The sequence below is a fragment of the Sinocyclocheilus rhinocerous genome, unplaced genomic scaffold, assembly GCF_001515625.1.
Source record: "Sinocyclocheilus rhinocerous isolate Xijiao unplaced genomic scaffold, SAMN03320098_v1.1 scaffold470, whole genome shotgun sequence".
Taxonomy (NCBI): domain Eukaryota; kingdom Metazoa; phylum Chordata; class Actinopteri; order Cypriniformes; family Cyprinidae; genus Sinocyclocheilus; species Sinocyclocheilus rhinocerous.
Window position 1 is genome coordinate 1,086,119 of NW_015637537.1, and position 21,293 is coordinate 1,107,411.

Here is a 21,293-nt window from a genome sequence, read left to right on the forward strand (position 1 = left end):
TCAGACGAGACCGATCCAAATCCGATATAGTGCGTAATGCGTATACTATTCGGTGTTATTATTAAGCCCCACGAAAGCCACAAAAACATGATAAAGCACCATAAAGTTTCCGTGCACTATATTTCAAGTGTTCTGAAGCTTTTCCATAGTTTAATGTGAGGTACAGATGAATATTTAAGTCAAGCTGACGTAAACTCTTCTCTCCGCAGCGGCTGTCTGTCATCCTCCATTCAGCATTCAAACTGTGTGTCACGTTCGGTTATGACAGTCAAGACGATGAAACTCTCTCCAAGATGATTAAATGTTCCTAATGTTATACTTGATCTGTAAATAAAGATAAATGGTTTTGCATAAAAGGAATTTATCTTGCTGGAGTTTCGTGCTGTTTCTAAATCGTGTACATTTCTACAGGATTATCTGGTTAGATCACAAGACAAGTATACGCACTATATCGGATTTGGATCGGTCTCGTCTGACCGATACCCCGATCCAACAGAAAATGCCAGTATCGGAGCGATACCGATACCTAGTATCGGATCGGCGCACCCCTAATTGTTACAAACAATTTCTATTCTATATTCTATATTTCTATTCTATTTTCTATTCTTTCTACTGGTATGCTGTACATACACAAACCTTTTTTCAGTGGTTTTCCAAATGCAAAAAAACATTAAAGCATTTACTTATTATAAATACCAAAATACTGTCAGTCTAGTCTGCTGAACATCTTTTTGACCAAGATTTTGGGTTATGGTCATGTTTCATGCTTGTTTTGGCTGGTCCTTCATGCATGTTGTCACCAATACATTCGTTAAATTACCTAATTTTCAACAGTTAATCTTGCAGTTTAAAGGGCAATGACATTTGGTCACAAAATGCACAAGTTTGTTATCATTGATGTCCAAGATGTTTGATTTCTGAGCAACAATGAGGAAGACCACCTTTTTTAACTGGTGCCACCTTGCATCCCTGTTATCGATTGTATTGAAAATGGAAGATTTCCGTAAAACCCTACAGAGTTTATTTTTCGATTAGAAACCAACTGGCTGTACATTATCATCCCATACAAAATGGCTTAAATTTCAGTGGGTTGCTGACACAACGATATTGCATGGCTTCAGATATGGTCACTACAGTGTCGTTTTGGATATACTGTTCTTTTAAGCATCCAAATGGATGTTCTCTAGGTTTTTTTTCCCCCATCATCATTTGTCCTTTATTTGATTAAGCTCCTCACTGTAATAGCACTGTGATTAGACCTTTAAAACTGAGCCATGCAGTCTTGAAAGGATTTGAGGTCTCCTGTTCCTCAGTTTGCATGTGTTGCTGTAAATACAGTGCTGAGAACAGTGCACTGTCCCCGGTAAAGGTCGCTCGTGTCCTCTGGGACTGATTTCAGAATGGAAATCCAGTGTACTTCGCTGTGAGCCCTACTAAATAGACAAGAGGAAAATGTCAGCACTGTTTCAGCATCACAAAGTGTCTTGCTGTTTCCAAATGAGCAGCTGCTCACAGTGCACTCCTAAATAGACGACTAACATGGAGCATTTCAAATTTGTGAATGAATGAGTCGATTTGAAAGGACATCGAACAGCTAAGCTATTTCATTTCAAAACTAGAATTGACTTAGTCGACTAAAACACCCATTGTCTTGAGCTTTTAGCAAATGGTCAGAAAACTTGAGTGAGCTTTCACATTTCAGGCATTTAAAATAAATACAAAGTATACTTATTTGTACACTACAGAACGCTGATATAAAAAAAAAAATTAATAAAAAAATTAAACATCGATTAAACATTAAAACAAACATTAAGAGTGAGTTGGGAGGCTTTTCATTGAATCTTAAGTTAATAAATGAGAATGCAATAGTTACTTAGTATTAGCAATTCCAGACAGCCACTTAAAATAACTGTTTATATATTTTAAAATGTATTTTATTTTAATAATTACTCCAGTCTTCAGTGTCACATGATCTTTCAGAAATCAATCAATTTGCTGAAATGTTGAAAACCATTGTGCTGCTAACTATTTTAAGTTTTTACAGATTGTTCTATCTAAATGTGTTGGTTTTCTTAAACAGATGGACCTTGTGGGTAACAAAAACATTGTTGGTTTTATGGACTCCAGCATCACAGCAGTAGGTTCAGGAGATGTTTGGGAAGTTCTCATATTGATGGACTTCTGTCGAGGTCAGTATGTGTTCCTCTCTTTAAGATGGTATGCCATTTGAGATTCAGAGCCTTTTCCCACTAGTTTTGGTGGTCTTGACCTACTATGCAATGTTTGTGTGTAATAACCCAGGTGGGCAGGTTGTGAACCTGATGAACCAGCGTTTGCAGACTGGATTCAGTGAGATGGAGGTGCTGCAGATCTTCTGTGACACATGTGAAGCTGTCGCTCGACTACATCATTGCAAAACTCCCATCATCCACCGGGACCTTAAAGTATGAGCTCTTATTATTTTAAGAAATGGTTAACCCCAAAAAAAAAATTAAAAAAAATGACTCAGTCATTTAGTCACTTCTATGTTGTTCCAAACCTATATAACTTTCATTTTTGAAACACACAAAAGGAGAAGAATTTTTGCACTGTTTTCTTTTCCATTCAACTAAAGCATACAGAAACCTATGGAAGGCCGTTTTCGCCACTGAATAAAAAAAAAAGAAAAAAAAAATTCAACTTTTTATCTCACAATTCTGACTTTTTTCTTAGAATTACATGCCATAAACTTGCAATTGCGAGTTAAGTCAGAATTGTGTGATATAAACTTGCAGTTGCAAGAAAAAAGTCAGAATTGCAAGATTTAAACTCGTAATTCTGAGAAAGTCGCAATTCTGACTTTATTTTTCGAGTTTATATCAGTTGTGACTTTTTTTTTTCTCTCAGAATTTTTAGTTTATATCTTGCAATTCTGACTTTATAACACGCATTTGTGACTTATAAAGTCAGAATTGTGAGATATAAACTCGTAATTGTAAGAAAACAGTCTTCTTTTCTTTAGAATTGGACCTTATAACTCACAATTGTGAGTTTATATCTCACAATTCTGAGAAAAGAAGTCAGAATTGGGAGATATAAATTTGCAAGTGCGAAGAAGTCAGAATTTGCGAGTTATAAAGTCAGAGTTGCGAGAAACAAAACTCAGATATCTTGCAATTCTGTTTTTATAACTTTCAATTGCATCTTTATATCACACAGTTCTGAGAAATAAAATTAGAATTGTGAGAGATAAACTCGCAATTGCAAGGAAAAAGTCAAAATTGTGAGAGAAAAATGAGCAATTACCTTTTTACATTTGTTTAATTCAGTGGCGGAAACGGGCTTCCATAGAAACCAGTGTTTGTCAAGCTTCAAAAAGATGTTGCCATTGAGTCCAACCTGGTGTGACTTGTCTTAATGCCCAAAATGACAATATTTGAAAATTTATTGAGTGAACTATTCCTTTAATAAATGACTTTTTGCTTATTGTGTTTGTACCCTTTTACAATTTGTCTCATCTTAGAGCTCAGTTGTGATGTTTAGAAAACTATTTCAATTCAGCTTTACAAAAACTAGGGCATGACCTACTGTATTACACATGTGTGTCCTCTCTTTGTGTCTCTTTTAGGTGGAGAACATCTTGCTGCACGACAGAGGACATTATGTGTTGTGTGATTTTGGCAGTGCCATTAACCGCTCCCAGAATCCACAAACAGAAGGTGTGGCGGCTGTAGAAGAAGAAATCAAGAAGTGAGCATTGTTTTTTTTTTATATTATACACCACAGTGTTACGTTTTCATATCAGTTGAATCTAATACTCTGTGTGTGTTAAGGTACACTACTCTTTCATACCGGGCCCCAGAAATGGTGAATCTATATGGGGGCAAAGTTATCACTACTAAAGCAGATATATGGGTGAGTCAAAGAGGTGAAGACTGCTAGAGAATAATTCCGTTAGCGACAATAGCAGTGTGTTTCAGTAGAAGCCAAAGCTTTTGTCTCTGTAGTTGATTATTGGTGAATATGCATATCATTTTGAAACATCACAAAGGAGGTTTGATGACTCTTGCTCATTTGTGTCCTCAGGCTTTGGGCTGCTTGTTGTATAAGTTGTGTTATTTCACTTTGCCGTTTGGAGAGAGTCAGGTGGCCATCTGTGACGGCAGCTTCACCATCCCTGACAACTCCCGCTACTCGCACGACATGCACTGTCTCATCCGTAAGTCCAGCTGATGATTGCTTGTCTGTCATGCAGAATATGGCATTCATACAGTATGTGCTTTACAAGTACTAATAAACAGCCAATATGCTAGTAATATGCATGCTAATAAGCAACTAGTTAATAGTGTTAATAGTTCATAATATAATAAATCACTAATTATATAATAATAGTTAATAGTGTTAATAGCAGTTAATAGTGTTCCCTAATCAAAAGTGTTACCATATTTTCAAAATACGTTGCATACAGCTCGACTGTAAATATTGTCCAACTCCGAAAAATATTCTGTTCACATGTGTAAATTTATGTTTTAATAAAAGCATTATTAGGGACAAAACTGTTGGTGGAACAACTAAGTACAGTCGTCATTTTTGAAAAATATTATTTTTCACACATTAAATATTAAAGTAGTTTGTTTTTCACTCTTTGTTTAGATTACCATAGATTTAAATGTTTTTAGTGTGTGTGTGTGTGTGTGTGTGTGTATATATATATATATATATATATAAATATATATAATGCACTCTACTGTTCAAAGGTTTGGGATCAGTACAATTATTATTTTTTTATTGTTCCTAAAGGATTAAAGCTAAAGCGTTAAATTAATCAAAAGTGACAGTGAAGACATTTATAATGTTACAAAAATGTTCTATTTCAAATAAGTGCTGTTGTTTTGAGCAATATTTATCCTGAAAAAAATGCTGCAGTTTCCACAAAAAAATATTAACGTAACTAGTAATAGCAATGTAACTCTTTCCAACATGGATAATGATAAAAATTGTTTATTGAGCACCAAATCAGCATAGTAAAATGATTTGTGAAGGATCATGTGACACTGAAGACTGGAGTAATGATGCTGAAAATGATTGTAAATGAATGATTTAAAACATATTAAAATAGAGAAGGCTATTTTAAATTGGAATAATATTTCACAATATTGCTGTTTACACTGTATTTATTGTACTGTTTATATCAAGTAAATGCAGCTTGCCTTGGCGGGCATAAGAGACTTCTTTCAAAAATATTGAACTCCAAAAATTAAACATTTATAGTGTATTATGAGCAAGGAATAATTGACAATGGGCCATTGAATTATTAGAAAATAATGCACACCTGAGCTGGTAATATATGTTTTTTTTTTTTTTATTACCATCATATAACAAAAAAAAGGGGGAATAAAAACGTTTTTTATTTTAATAAAATACATTTTCATTCTCTGGGACAATAAAAAATATTTTTTTTCAAGATTTAGCAAAACTATTTTTCACCTGTACACTTTTGTGTTTTGATTTGTTTAATTTCTCCTGTCTCAGGTTACATGCTGGAGCCAGACCCTGACATAAGGCCAGATATCTACCAGGTGTCATATTTCGCCTTTAAACTGGCACGGAAAGAATGCCCAGTACAGAATATCCACGTAAGACCTGCTCATTCATACTCTCTCGCTATTTCCTGTGCTATAACTACACCAGCTTCCATGCGCATTTGCCCTGATCTACTCTCCTGTTTTCCTGTCACACTCTACAGGGTTTTTGTTCTTTATTCCAGCACATACTTCTTCATCTATGTTTAATTCATGCCTATCCCTTTCAGTAGATATCGTAAGTGCTTGCACAGGAAGTGGATTGTCGCTCGTGGCTGCCAGCTGGCACACATCCAGTAGCCCCTCCCACTCTGAGCAGTATTGATAGCATAATGGAAGCATTGAGTCATGATCAAAGACATATTAACATTGACACCCGCAAATGCTGTTTAGAGTTCAATACAGGAATGACCTCTGTAAAAACTTTGACCGTTTTTCCTGACGTAGGGATGTTTGGTTCAGACTGCGTCTACAAATAAATATCATAGCCAATGACGTGTTTTCATTACACATTTGTGTTTTTGCCAACAACATGCATATCTTTTGTTGTTGAGGATGTCATCTTCACTTATTTTTGCACATCCATGGAAATTAAATTACGCACTTAAGAATAATGATTTCATAGGATGTGACACTAGCAAAAATGTGGTATGAAACCATCTCTATGCTCAACTCTAGTAAATAACTTAATAAAATAAAATTTACATTTACATGCAGACGCTTTTATCCAAAGTGACTTACAATTGGGGAATACATAAAGCGATTCTTCTGTAAATGAATGATTTAAAACATATTAAAATAGAGAAGGCTATTTTAAATTGGAATAATATTTCACAATATTGCTGTTTACACTGTATTTATTGTACTGTTTATATCAAGTAAATGCAGCTTGCCTTGGCGGGCATAAGAGACTTCTTTCAAAAATATTGAACTCCAAAAATTAAACATTTATAGTGTATTATGAGCAAGGAATAATTGACAATGGGCCATTGAATTATTAGAAAATAATGCACACCTGAGCTGGTAATATATGTATTTTTTTTTTAAATTACCATCATATAACAAAAAAAAGGGGGAATAAAAACGTTTTTTATTTTAATAAAATACATTTTCATTCTCTGGGACAATAAAAAATATTTTTTTTCAAGATTTAGCAAAACTATTTTTCACCTGTACACTTTTGTGTTTTGATTTGTTTAATTTCTCCTGTCTCAGGTTACATGCTGGAGCCAGACCCTGACATAAGGCCAGATATCTACCAGGTGTCATATTTCGCCTTTAAACTGGCACGGAAAGAATGCCCAGTACAGAATATCCACGTAAGACCTGCTCATTCATACTCTTACTTCTGCCTCAGTGAGGGACAGAAGGAGAAGATGGGAGTTTTAGCAGTGGGTATGGTTGGTTTGAGGTCCTGTGTGTGTGGGGCTGAGAACTGACTACTGATTGTTCTAGTTTTGTCTGTGAAGAATGTGGCGAAATCATCAGCTGCTATAGAAGTGGTGGAGGGGAACAGAGGAGAGAATTGAATGTTTTGAAGAGAATTCAATGTTTTAAATTAATTAATTAATTTAAAAACAAACTTTGAAGTCCACCTGAAATAAAAAATGACAAATCTACTTTCTTCATGTTACTGGTCTTCATGCACAATAAATTGGTGTGTGTTATTCAGTGTTGTTTTAGACGTATTTATATACTGTTACAGTATTTATTAATGTTATGGATTCACTTTCATTTTTATATTTTCCGTTTTCATTTTAGTTCAAGTTTTGTTAGGTGCTTTTGTCGTTTTTATTAGTCTTTTTACTTTATTTGTAATTCTAGCAATTTTACACATTTTTATTTTCAGTTCATTTTATTTATTTACACAGTTTTTTTTATTTTCACCGTAATTTTAATTAACTAAAATTATTTAAGTAATTTTAAACATTTTATTTCAGTTAGTTGCCAAGATAATATTTGTAATTTGTATTTGAATTTAAGTGTAAGTTTTTTCTAATATTTATATTTAATTGTATTCCAGCTTTATTTGAATTAACTAAACGATTTGTGTGTTTGTGTGTGTGTTGAATTTCCTGTTTCACTGGAATGATTTGCAGATGTTTCATGTTGGATAAAGACAACCAAATACAAAATGTAACCAGTGTTGGGTGTAACTAGTTACTAAGTAATTAGTTACTGTAATTTAATTACTTTTCCCTTGAAAAAAAGTGGGAGTACTCTTATTTTTTCTGTAATTTAATTACAGTCACTTATGTAATTGAACGTAATACTGTGTATAGACTGTAGAACATTTATATGCAATACAATACAATAGTATATTTAACATCAAAATTTAAAGTCTAACCTTAAAATACATGCTTTTTATGTAACCTTCTCACTTTAAATACTTTGGTGAGTTAATAAGAAAAATGTAAAGTCTAACCTTAAAATGCATGCTTTTTATGTAATATAATTGTAACATTAAGTCCAAGTGAGATGAAAAGAGTTCACACACAGCTCAAATAAAACACGGTTTATTAGAGAAAACTAAAGAAGGTAATCCAAATAACAAGCAAACAGTGAGCAAAGCACAAACGATACTGGACAAGGAATTGAAGGCCTTAAATACACTGAAGCAAATTAGATAATTAACTAAACAAGAGGCAAACAAATTGAGCAATTAAACGGAAAGAGAAAGTAGGTCTAGAGGCAAAACAAGGAAGACAGAACCCAAACACAATGAAAACACGATTAAAATGGAACACAAGTATAACAATAAATAGTAATAATATTCCGCTTATTCCATTAGAACTCACTCATTCCAGCAAAACTCCCAGAGACAATCAGAGCCAGTGAAGCCGTGGCCAAGAAGAGTCAAAACAAAGCCAGGTGAGACTATTTATCAGTGTGGTCTCCGATGTTTGAAGTCACGTTATGTTTTATTATGTACTTTTTCTTTAGTTTTAGGATGCATATCGTGTTTTATATAGTCGTCGTTTTGATTCGACTTGAACTTTTCTTGTCATTCAGGCTCACTGATCCAGTCCCTACGACTGAGACATCCATAGCACCACGGCAGCGTCCCAAGGCTGGCCAGGCTCAACCAGTCGCAAGCATCCTGCCCATCCAACCAGCCCTCACCCCTCGTAAAAGAGCCAGTGCACCTGCAGGACCCGGCCAGCCAATCAGTGAGTGTTCATTATTCACCTTCATCCAAAATCAAACACTATGTAGGTGTCCTCATATGTGTGGCTTCAGTCTTTCATGCTCACTCTCTTTTTTCACTGACGACTCTTCACACGTTGCATGTGTCTTTGGCTGACACACACGGCTCCCACTGGTTCAATCAGTGTGTCATTACAGAGAGCTTTTAAAACCTCACTAATGAGCCTGAGCTATTGAGCCCCTGACACACTCAATCCTACCGAGCTGTCATTTCACTTCCTATTTCTGAAGTCAATGCTAATTAAAGCCCTACATGTCTCATTGATAATGAATATCCCGGTGTATTGTTATCTTCCTGTAATGTTTTAGCACCGGATTATCTGGGTCAGGATAGTAACACTATGTCTTAATTTAGGATGACAAGTTTGTAAGTCGCTTTGGATAAAAGCGTCTGCTAAATGACTAAATGAAAATGTTTTATCAAGCAATTTACCACTGAAAATGTAAATACTATATTTTTTATATATAGCAATGTGAAGCTGGATTTTGGACCAGTTTGATTTTTGTGGGTGGGGCTTTCCAGCACGGTTATGAATGTTAACATGTAAACCCTAACCACAATTTCAAAAGTTTGGGGTCAGTAATTATACTTTTTTTTTAAAGAAATGAATACTTTTATTTATCAAGGATTTCACTTGATCAAAAATGACAATAAAGATATTTATAATGCTACAAAACATTTTAATTTTAAACAAATACTGTTCTTTTTCTATTCAAAAGATCCTGAAAAAATGGATCCGTTTCTACAAAAATATTAAGCAGCACAACAGTTTTCAACATTGATAATAAGAAATGTTTTTTAATAAGAAGAAAAGATTTGCCATCGTATGGATAAATTACATTTTAAAATATATTCAAAATTTTTTTATAATATTTCACAGTCTTAGTTTTTTCTGTATTTTTGATGAAATGTGGCTATGGTGCATATTCAAAATGTATATTTATGTATATTCAAAATATGTTGATCCTACAGTAACTCATTGATTAAATTACTGCGTAGAATTACTGAAAACGCAGAATAATAGCTAATAGCTAGTAGGAAATTAACATACATCTTTATGTTTAAGTTTATTCAAAATAAGCTGACTTACTATGTATATAGGCATATTCTAATAGCTGTGGACTAGGAATGTTTGACGTATACTGAATAGATTTTGCTGGAAAAAAAAACATTAAGGGACATTATAAATATTGAGATAGATTTAACTGTTTTTCACTGAATTTGACCCTGAATATGACATACATTGTTAAAGGGGTCATATGATGCTGCTAAAAAGAACATTATTTTGTGTATTTGGTGTAATGAAATGTGTTTATGCGGTTTAAGGTTAAAAAACACATTATTTTCCACATACTGTACATTATTGTTTCTCCTCCCTCATTCAAGTTAAATCGTGACCATGATTTAACTTAATTTAAACAAACAAATTTTTAATTGTGGCCATGATTTCAGGTTTTTTTTTCCCCACATGTCATGTGTGGGCTCTGTAGTCATTGGACTAGTTTCGCGACTCTTCCTTGTCTCGTGGTTTGCAAGTATAAGAGTGGGGATTTTAGCGGCCTGTTTTTTAACGTTGTGTTTTTATTGTGTTTTCTATTGGTTCACAGGTGTTAACAGTGCTTCCCAGCCTGTTTCCCAATCACAGGTTCCTGTCGCTCAGCAACAAGCCACGCCCACTCCAATGCAGGCCACTCCCTCTCCACCCCAGACCACACCCCAACATGCACAACTTTTTGTGCAGCAGCAAAACACAGCCTTCTTTACTGCTCAACAACAGGTAACTGCTACATGAACCATTCTGGAAATACTTTAAAAAAAAATATATATATAGAATTTAGAGTAAACATGAAATAAGATTTGACCTTATTTACTTTCTTAAAGGGGTCATATGATGTTGCTAAAAAGAACATTATTTTGTGTATTTGGTGTAATGAAATGTGTTTATGCGGTTTAAGGTTCAAAAAACATTATTTTCCACATACTGTACATTATTGTTTCTCCTCTATCTATCGCCTTTCTGAAACGCGTCGATTTTTACAAAACTCATCGGTCTGAAAAACGAGGTGTGCTCTGATTGGCCAGCTATGAACATTTGGGCGGTGTTATGCAAATCTTCCCACATCGTGACGTAGACATGTGGGGGCGTGTTAGAACGAGGCGTTTTAGGAGGAATTGGACGAGTCTTAACTTTTATAAAGAATATCTCTTTGGGTTTGAGACTTTAGTCTTTGCAACTTGAGGGATCTTATCTATTCACGAACAGCTTGTAACACTCCAAAGAGAAAGGAAAACTTGAAATCGCATCATATGACCCCTTTAATACATGTCTTACTGTGAACGATAGTCTGATTCTGACATTGAACACTCACTTTTCATGACCCAATCAAATCCAGATAGATGAATACTCTATTTTATTTGAATATGTCACATTATGGAAATAAAATGTGTTGTGAATGATTTTTCATGTGGATTTAAAATAAATCATCTGGGAAATTCTTTGTGAATTTATAAATGGAAATTTTAATTATTGTGATCTCAATTGTTGCACCTACCTCCTTTAGCAGCAGCACTCAACACAGACCTCCGTCTTACCTGCACAAACGGTTGCATCATCCTCCACCCCTGTTTCTACACAGTCTAAACCTAAGAACAGGGCACCCCCTCCACCCATACACCACCCTCAAACCAACCGCCTCACAACATTATCAGCAACCACACAGACAAAAACCAAAGCAACGGCCCCAGTCCCGCCTACAGAGTGTTCACATAGTAATAGTGTAGATGGAGATATCACTGCGACCGTGTCTGCCCAACCTAAAACCAAAGCTATGGCACCTCCACCCCCCACATCACACGCCTCCACCCTTCCTCCACCTAAAACCACCTCGGCACCATCCGCTGACTCTGAAGTGGACCCAGAGCAGAGGGTAACCCTCCCAACATCTGTGTCTGCTCTGTTAGAGTGATTTTCCTTGCTTCCTAAAGCCTTGATCCTCCCCTTGGTGGCTTGTCTTGCAAGTTAAAGGGATAGTTTACTCACAAATTAAAATTAAATGAGTAAATGACTATCCATTCTTGTAACTTAATGTTTTTTTTGTGCAGTTTTTGCAAATTGTTTCTAAGAATTAACATTATGAAATCAGTAGGTGTTGACAGTTACTGTATATTATGCCTGCAGCTGCAGAGCAAGGTGTCATGTACAACACAAGTGGAGGTGTTCTATCTAATAGCCATATTGAATTTTACGTGGATGAAAATGAGGCTGTGGATATATATATAGACATATAGGATCAGTAATTTTCAAAATGCACAACTTGAAAACTTTTTAATGGAGGTTTTGTCTACTGAAAGTTTTTTGGAAAGATGATTTGTCATCTGAACAATTGGCATGTTGTTAAACAACAGTATTCATTCCTCGTTTTCATTCCTGTCAAAAATGTAAAAAGCCGCTACCCTGGTCATGACACATCTTTAAAAACCTCATGTTGTTCCAAAGCCATATCATCTGTGTTGTTCTTCTATAAAATACAAAAGGATAAGTTGAGCTGAATGTTCACACTGCCAATAAAGTAAAGGTATATTTCAGTTTCAGAAGTCATATGATAGCTTTGTGTGATAAACATGCAAATATTTAAAATTACATGCTCTGCCCAAGTTTAATTGTATGTCCATGTATTTAAATATATGACATTATTGTCCTATATATATATATATATATATATATAATATATATATGCTTTCAGCACAATGCTGTTTGTTCCAATGTGCAAAGTTTGGCTATGCACCAGCAAAAAGTGGATTTGAGGGCAATGACAGAGGATGTGATTTTCAATGAATAATGACTTGCATTTCGGTCTTTTCTTCACTGAAATCCTGTGGCTTTATGGTGTTTTTGTCATTTTTGTAGCTCAGCAGGAGGTCTATAATCACTTCCATTGTATGGAGACAAGAACCCAGGAAAATATGTGAAAAAGAAGATTTTATGGATTTGGAGTGACATGAGGGCGAATACATTAAAGTTTCTAACAGATAAGATTTTTCTATTAAAATGAATAGAAAGGACTTGATTCATCTGACAACAGACATTTCACCTTTCAAACCTTTTAGATATTTTCTCATTTCACACATCAGCTTTTTTCAAAAAGTCATTGAGATATCAGATTTGTCTTTTTTGTACATCTGAAGCTCTCTTTCTTCACCTTTCAAAGACCAACCTCTTTTCTACAGAATGTCTCTTTTGGTATATCAGAAATTAAATTCTCTAATAAATATCCTTCAGTCTTTAATGTTGTCTCTATACCTTTCTTTCTGTAAAAGTCTGTCGGCGGAAGTCGTGGGGTGCATAAAGTCTGCTCCTTGACTCCACCCTCTTCTCCCAAGACCGCCCCTAAAGGAGGCCACAGGCGAATTCTGAGCGATATCACACACAGCACCATATTTGGAGTTCCTGTGAGCAAGTCCACTCAACTGCTTCAAGCTGCTGCTGCAGAGGCCAGCCTCAACAAGTCCAAGTAAATCAAGCAAATACGTAATCATTTACAGTTTAGTTTTAACCATTGTCCAGCATTGAGTAAAGATGAAAATAAAGGTTGTATTGGAGTAAGATTGGTACTACATCTAGCTAACTGAGTAGCAAAGTGGCAACATTAGGACTATTTAAAGTGTCACATCATGCAAAACAATTTGTTTTTCTTGGTCTTGCTATATGTAGAAATTGGATATGTTCAGAATAACATTCTGCTAAATGCAGTGTGCTCGTTTTAAACCTTCATTTCCAGTATGACGAATCAACTTGAAGTAATTCAAGCAACGGTTTTTAACATCTGGATCTTCTATGCTGAATAGGTCTCAGGTGGTCTAGCTGGCATGCCAGCCTGGCACTCAACTGGTTTTCCTGAAAAGTGCCCAAAACCCCTTCTAAGACCAGCCAATATCCCAGACTCGCCAAACTGGCAGTCAGCTAAAACTAGAAAACCATCTACGGCTGTTTTAAGCTGTTTAATTGCTCATTCTTTCAGCAGGGTTTCTTCATTATATTTGGTTTGCTAAAGGTTTAAGGCTCGACACACCAAGCCGACATCAAATAACTTAATGTTCACAAAAACCAGCTGTGTTGTCACCTGTGTCAAAAATTTGCACATTTGGACACATTGCAAAGACTAGCCAACAGCCAAAAAGCATACGTTTTGCACCTGCATGAGAGAAAATACTGTAACTCTCCAGACCAGCAGGTGGCAGTAGTTTATATTCTGCCTTTAAAATGGGAAACAGAAACTAGGACTGGGTGGGTGCTTGCTTACCATTTTGAATATGAATCTTGATCAGTTGGTCTTCACTTTCTACATTCCAAACAGCCATGTCTTCATGAAAATATTCACACATTGGAATGGTGAGATCAATTGAAGGTGTACAATTAGAAGAACCATCTATGTTTGCACTGTAATTTTTTGTATTGTTTGCTTGCTTCCACCCCTTTCGTTTTTTCTTCTTATGCACTGGTTCACTAAGCTGAACAGCCAGTCAGAGTGATCTCTCTTACTGACCACCCAATGGCCATTCAACATGCTCAATCGGCCAAAAAGCCTCCAATCGTGGTCCAACTAGTGCCAACGTTTTGGAACACACTGGGAAAACAGGTCTGAAAGACACTCAACGATGGCCTGACTTTGGCCAACTGCCAACTGTCAGCTTAGTTTGTCACAGCCTTGGAGTTTTATGCAAAAATCGTATTGAAAATGCAAATAGTTTATATTTCAAAGATGATAACTCGACACCACTAGCATGCAACATGCTGAGGTCGTGTGAGAACACTGAAGTGGAACTTTTTGAAGCATTGCTATTTTTCTCTCTCTGCTGTAGGTCAGCTAGCACCACTCCCTCTGGTTCTCCATGTTCATCACAGCAGAGTGTTTATCAGTCAGGGGAGGCTTCGGGACCCTTGCCTGGAGCCCCTGCATCCTGGAACCCCTTTGGCGATGACAATTTCTGTAAACTCACAGCAGAAGAGCTGCTCAACAAGGATTTTGCCAAACTGGATGGTAAAACCAATGTTTATATATGAAATCAAGTTTTCCAAGTTATTTTTAGCACAGTATTTCTTTTAGTTGCCCAAACAACCCTCTACAGAGAGATTACAGATACACTGTGTATGTGTGTGTATCTTTGCAGCTAAGACAGCCGAGAGATCCTGCCCTGAAAATCTGATTTCTGGGTTGCAGTCTGTGTCTTCAAATAAAGGCTTTCTCCAGGGAGGAGGTACAGTCTATTTATCTCTCTATGTGACTCTTTCTATGTCTCTTCCAATGCTTGCTGGGAATCTGGTAATGCTTAAGACACAACCGCAATGCAAAATTAGCTTTTTTTCCACTTTCAAAGCAATGAATGCTGTAAACTTGTACTGAACCTGGAACAGTTTCAACCAATGGGTGCTGGTGGATTTTCAGAAAGGGGGATAGTCCTTCATATTTTACTGCAAACTCTGGAATGGAATGCCAGTTTTTCCACAATCCATATAATTCCCAATGGCTCACGTCCCACCCTGCATTTTTATCTTGAATATCCTGTTTCACCCAGAAACATACCAGAAGTAAAATGGGTTGTGAATGTTGATTCATGACTTTCAAACACTGTTTTTTTCAGTGACTTTAAAAAGCAGTTAATGTACTTGACCTCCTCGAGCCTTCCAGAAATAAAGTAACTTGTGCATCTCACCTGCTGGCAGCCTTGCAATAAGCCTTTCCTTTTCCTATTTATAGAGATAAAGACAGATAGGGCACTCTACTTCCACCTGCTTTCTTGGAAACATCGTGGATAAACACTGGTGGCAGTAATCAGATGCAGTTAAAGGGTAAACTTTGATCAAGACTGTTTTTAGGTGATTGAGACCTTTTATAGTTTCTCTTCACAGTAATTTGTAAATTCTTCTTTCGATTAAGCTTTTTCAGTACACTCTTAAAAATAAAGGTGCTTCAAAAGGTTCTTCAAGCGATTCCATAGAAGAACCATTTTTGGTTCCACAAAGAACCATTCAGTCAAAGGTTCTTCAAAGAACCATCTCTTTCTTACCTTTTTATAATCTGAAGAAACTGCTTTCGCCACAAAGAATCTTTTGTGAAACTGAAAGGTTCTTCAGATGTTAAAGGTTCTTTATGAAACCATTTAGACAAAAATGTTCTTCTATAGCATCATGAAGCACCTTTATTTTTAAGAGTGTATTGCTCAAAACTAAGGTTAGGGATTTAGACCAACTTTGGTGAGTAACTCATCCTTTAGCGCCAGCTATGCTACTGACATTAATGATACATGAAAGGTTAAGGCTTGTTGAGAAGAGCTGTGCTATTTCAAAATTAAAATCTCCTAGAATTATATAGGAGGAACCTGAGCCATATTCAGAGACCAGAACATCATAATGCAGGAGTGTCCTGCTCCTGGAGAGCCCCCTTTCTGCAGAAGTTAGCTCCAACACACTTGTCTGGAAGTTTCTAGTGATCTTGAAGACCTTGATGAGCTGGTTGAAGTGTGTTTAACTAGGGCTGGAGCTAAATTCTGCTGGATGGTGGCCCTGGAGGAACAGGATTGGACACCCTTGTCATAGAGATTTGGGGCTGGGTTCTTTTGACATTGGTCAGTAAGCAACTGTCTAGCAACCTCTCAGGGATAGTTCACCCAAAGATGAAAATTCTGTCATCATTCTTACCCTCGTGTCATTCCAAACACACTTTTGTTAATCTCTGAACCCAGTGTTAATTTCGACAAATAATTTTCGTCATAAATTTTTTTTCACAGACGAAAACGAGACGATAACAAACTAAAACTCGTTTTGAATGGCAAAAACTATAACGGAAATCGTTTCTATAAAAACGAGACGATAATGTTAGGGGGCATGATTTGAGAAGAGATTCATTCAGAATGAATCTACTGCGTGGTTAGGAGGTTAGATGCGTAGTTGCGTACATATGAACCGGCGGGACATAAGCTAACATACCATTGCTGCATGCCTCATAAAACGTAAAAAAATTTCAATATGTGGGAGTAAGAGAAGAGCAGACATATGGATACATTTTACGATGCAAGAGAGAACTGAATTCGGTCTGGTTTTCGGAGCGCAGACACTGAAGCATACACACACAGAAAGTGCGTCTCACACAGCGCGCGAGTACTCTTTCACGTCGCATGAACGGAGAATTACACACAAAATTATGTCGAATTGTCCGTTTTGATGAGTATTCACATAAACACAATCGATTTCATCTTAAGTGAACGTGAACAGTAGGGAGAAAGTGTTTATTAGAAGTGGTATTATTTAATTTTAACATAAAGGCATGTTGTGTGTCACCGCAGTTAAATCGGTGTCTATCATGATAAAACCTTAATATCAAACCTATATAATGAGTTTGGAAATTTTAGAGAAATGTTTAATAAATGCACTACACTGTAACTAAACCCATTAGATTTTAGTAATTTCGACAAATAATTTTCGTCATAAATTTTTTTTCACAGACGAAAACGAGACGATAACAAACTAAAACTCGTTTTGAATGGCAAAAACTATAACGGAAATCTATTGACACTTTTGTCAACGAATAAAAACGAGACGATAATGTTAGGGGGCATGATTTGAGAAGAGATTCATTCAGAATGAATCTACTGCGTGGTTAGGAGGTTAGATGCGTAGTTGCGTACATATGAACCGGCGGGACATAAGCTAACATACACTTGCTGCATGCCTCATAAAACGTAAAAAAATTTCAATATGTGGGAGTAAGAGAAGAGCAGACATATGGATACATTTTACGATGCAAGAGAGAACTGAATTCGGTCTGGTTTTCGGAGCGCAGACACTGAAGCATACACACACAGAAAGTGCGTCTCTCACAGCGCGCGAGTACTCTTTCACGTCGCATGAACGGAGAATTACACACAAAATTATGTCGAATTGTCCGTTTTGATGAGTATTCACATAAACACAATCGATTTCATCTTAAGTGAACGTGAACAGTAGGGAGAAAGTGTTTATTAGAAGTGGTATTATTTAATTTTAACATAAAGGCATGTTGTGTGTCACCGCAGTTAAATCGGTGTCTATCATGATAAAACCTTAATATCAAACCTATATAATGAGTTTGGAAATTTTAGAGAAATGTTTAATAAATGCACTACACTGTAACTAAACCCATTAGATTTTAGCCGACTAAATTTACTGTAGATTTAGTCGACTAAAATCTTATGATATTTAGTCGACTAAAACTAGACTAAAACTAAAACCAATTCAGATGACTAAAATATGACTAAAACTAAATGACATTTTAGTCAAAAGACTATGACTAAAACTAAATCAAAATTTGCTGTCAAAATGAACACTCTTTGAAACACAAATGAAGATACTTTTAATGAAACCTGAGAGATTTTTGTGCCTACGCTCAATTTATTTAAACAAATGTTCATGATAAAAAAAAAACTTTGTAAAAACAGCCATTTGTGGGAAAAAAAACATTAGAAAAGACATTATTTATAAATTTCAGGTCCTCTTTTTGTATGCTATTTGTAGAAAGAGCCACATGATAAAAGCAATTATATAAACAGCATATTCTACTACACTGTATATACTGCACATTATGGTACAGCTATGTCCTTTGGAGTGTTATTCTCTCTTTTAGATTTTTAGTTTTAGAATTTGTGTGTAAAGCCGGGCACATACTGTGAAATTTCAGCAACACAACAACTCTCACTGTGCGAGTAAATCACATGCAACGTCAAGCCAAAGCTCAAGATTTATGTTCTCACACTATACAGTCGGATCATCGAGCTGCGTCTTGACTGCTCACACTAAACGGGCGAAATAAACACGTGGACCCTCCGAACCCGGAACCGTGTAGCCTCCATCACTTTGATCCAAACCACACGATATGTCGCCATGGTTTTGTTTCTGTTTTCACGCAGGCGCATTGAGGGAAAAAACACTGAATTTAGGGCAGTGAGTTCGTAGCTCTGCTTCAACTATGCGATACCCTCACGAGGGGCGATCAAAATTTCTGACATGCCAGAAATTCATCCGACCATCCGATTGCCATACACTGCACATCAAAACACACACAACAAAGCTGAAATTCAGTCTTTGACTCAAAAAAGAGGTGCAAGATTCAGAATTCGGCTCTAAATTGTATGACAATTTTACTGTGTTTGCCCGGCCTAAAAGAGATGCATGCATGATGATTCTCAGCCGAAAGCAGAGAGAGTGGATTAACGCTTGGAGGTCTTACGTAAGCACAGTCTGGTAATCCTCTCTGAATCTGATGACACACCAGATCATGCTGGGTAAATTTAAGGCACAGGTAAACCTTTTGAGTGCCGTGGGATGCATGTGTACTCTAGCTCCATGGTGATCTATGACATGCACACTTTTCCTGACATCATTAGTAGCCATATCTAGGGACCAATTGAGAGCAGTAAGCAATCATCTTGTAGCACTTTAGCAACCATCCAGGACACCCTAGAAACTGCATAACAATATGATAAAAACTACCCAGAATACCCGAGAAACTGCGTAGCTATGCCTTGGCAACCTTTCACAATACTCTAGCTGCGTCTGTTTATTCAGAAGCAGTTGAACTTTAAGACTTGAAGAGCTTTCTTGCCTTCATTCATGTTTAAAGTTTGATGGTTCATTCTCTGCCCTAGTGAAAGGGGGAAAGCGAGCGTTCTGCTGTTCTGTGACCTGAGTACCCCCTCCTCTCCCCATACCCTCATCCCAAAGTCCTCCTTTCTATCACAAAGACTGTGAGTAAAACTCCAGCACTGTAACAAGTCCAATTCTCAACTGATCCGCATGCATCTGATTTAATGAAACCGTGATAGTTGCATCATTCTGACCGTTTGCCAGTTTAACTAATAGCCTGACTGGTAGTCGAGTGCTTTCTCCTCCTCCAGCTCAAGTTATAACCCTGAGCCTGTGAAATAAAGATTGGCTGTCTAACACAAATGATAGGTTTGTTTCAAACTGTAGTGTGCTACACCTGTGGTCCTCAGAATTCAAGTATAAGTGTTCTGTTGTTACTGCATGCTCTAGCAAATGGGGTGGATCATTTGGCAATTCCAGACAGAATGCTCATACTAGCAATATATACAGTATAGGGCTGCACGATAAATCGCATGCGATATTTAACGCGCATCTTGTCAGTAAAGCCGGTTCTGTAATCAGCGGTAAATCTCCATCACCTGCGTGCTTTCACATTGAGCAGCATTAACTACACAGAGCCGTTGTTCACTGACGAGCTGCGCAAAACCACGTTCATATTCGCGCGATTTTTTGCGCAGCTCGTCAGTGAACAACGGCGAACATTCCTAGTTTGGAACAACACAAGGGTGAGTAATTAATGACAGAATTTTCATTTTTGGGTGAACTAACGGTTTCTTCACCTCACTCTTCTCTCCTCATTGCCTCCTCTCCATTCTCTCCTCCTCACTGTCTCCTCTCCTCCTCACTGTCTCCTTTACTCTCCTCACTGTCTATTTTCTTCTTCTCACTGTCTCCTTTACTCTCCTCACTGTCTCCTCTCCTCCTCACTGTCTGTTTTCTTCTTCTCACTGTCTCCTTTACTCTCCACACTGTCTCCTCTCTTCTCCTCTCCTCCTCACTGTCTATTCTCTTCTCCTCACTGTCTCCTTTACTCTCCTCACCTCACTGTATATTTTCTTCTCTTCTCCTCTCCTCTCCTCTCATCCTCACTGTCTATTCTCTTCTCCCCACTGTCTCCTCTCCTCTCCTCTCCTCTCCTCATTGTCTATTCTTTTCTCCTCACTTTCTCCTTCCTCACTGTCTGTTTTCTTCTTCTCACTGTCTCCTTTACTCTCCACACTGTCTCCTCTCTTCTCCTCTCCTCCTCACTGTCTATTCTCTTCTCCTCACTGTCTCCTTTACTCTCCTCACTATCTCATCTCCCTTATCTTTTCCTCACTGTTTCTTCACCTCCCTCTTCTCTCCTCATTGCCTCCTCTCCCTTCTCTCCTCCTCACTGTCTCCTTTCCTCCCCCCACTGTCTCCTCTCCTCTCTTCTCCTCTCCTCCTCACTGTCTCCTTTCCTCCCCCCACTGTCTCCTCTCCTCTCTTCTCCTCTCCTCCTCACTGTCTCCTTTCCTCCCCCCACTGTCTCCTCTCCTCTCTTCTCCTCTCCTCCTCACTGTCTCCTTTCCTCCCCCCACTGTCTCCTCTCCTCTCTTCTCCTCTCCTCCTCACTGTCTCCTTTACTCTCCTCACTATCTCATCTCCCTTATCTTTTCCTCACTGTTTCTTCACCTCCCTCTTCTCTCCTCATTGCCTCCTCTCCCTTCTCTCCTCCTCACTGTCTCCTTTACGCTCCTCACTGTCTCCTCTCTTCTCCTCACTGTCTATTCTCTTATTCTCTTCTCCTCACTGTCTCCTTTACTCTCCTCACTATCTCATCTCCCTTATCTTTTCCTCACTGTTTCTTCACCTCACTCTTCTCTCCTCATTCCCTCCTCTCCCTTCTCTCCTCCTCACTCTCTAC

The 21,293-nt window shown here is 37.2% G+C and overlaps 1 protein-coding gene across 1 annotated transcript in view; it reads left to right on the forward strand.

The window, feature by feature from the left end:
* The window catches only part of LOC107748970 (AP2-associated protein kinase 1-like), a 53,736-nt gene that overhangs the window by 25,549 nt on the left and 6,894 nt on the right, over window positions 1–21,293 (forward strand). The window contains exons 3-14 of the mRNA XM_016564008.1: window positions 2,081–2,189; window positions 2,302–2,444; window positions 3,608–3,729; window positions 3,813–3,894; window positions 4,066–4,198; window positions 5,512–5,615; window positions 8,353–8,432; window positions 8,574–8,731; window positions 10,377–10,546; window positions 13,087–13,280; window positions 14,629–14,807; window positions 14,938–15,024. Of these exons, the coding sequence (XP_016419494.1) occupies window positions 2,081–2,189; window positions 2,302–2,444; window positions 3,608–3,729; window positions 3,813–3,894; window positions 4,066–4,198; window positions 5,512–5,615; window positions 8,353–8,432; window positions 8,574–8,731; window positions 10,377–10,546; window positions 13,087–13,280; window positions 14,629–14,807; window positions 14,938–15,024 (1,561 nt within the window). The remainder of the gene's footprint in view (window positions 1–2,080; window positions 2,190–2,301; window positions 2,445–3,607; window positions 3,730–3,812; window positions 3,895–4,065; window positions 4,199–5,511; window positions 5,616–8,352; window positions 8,433–8,573; window positions 8,732–10,376; window positions 10,547–13,086; window positions 13,281–14,628; window positions 14,808–14,937; window positions 15,025–21,293) is intronic.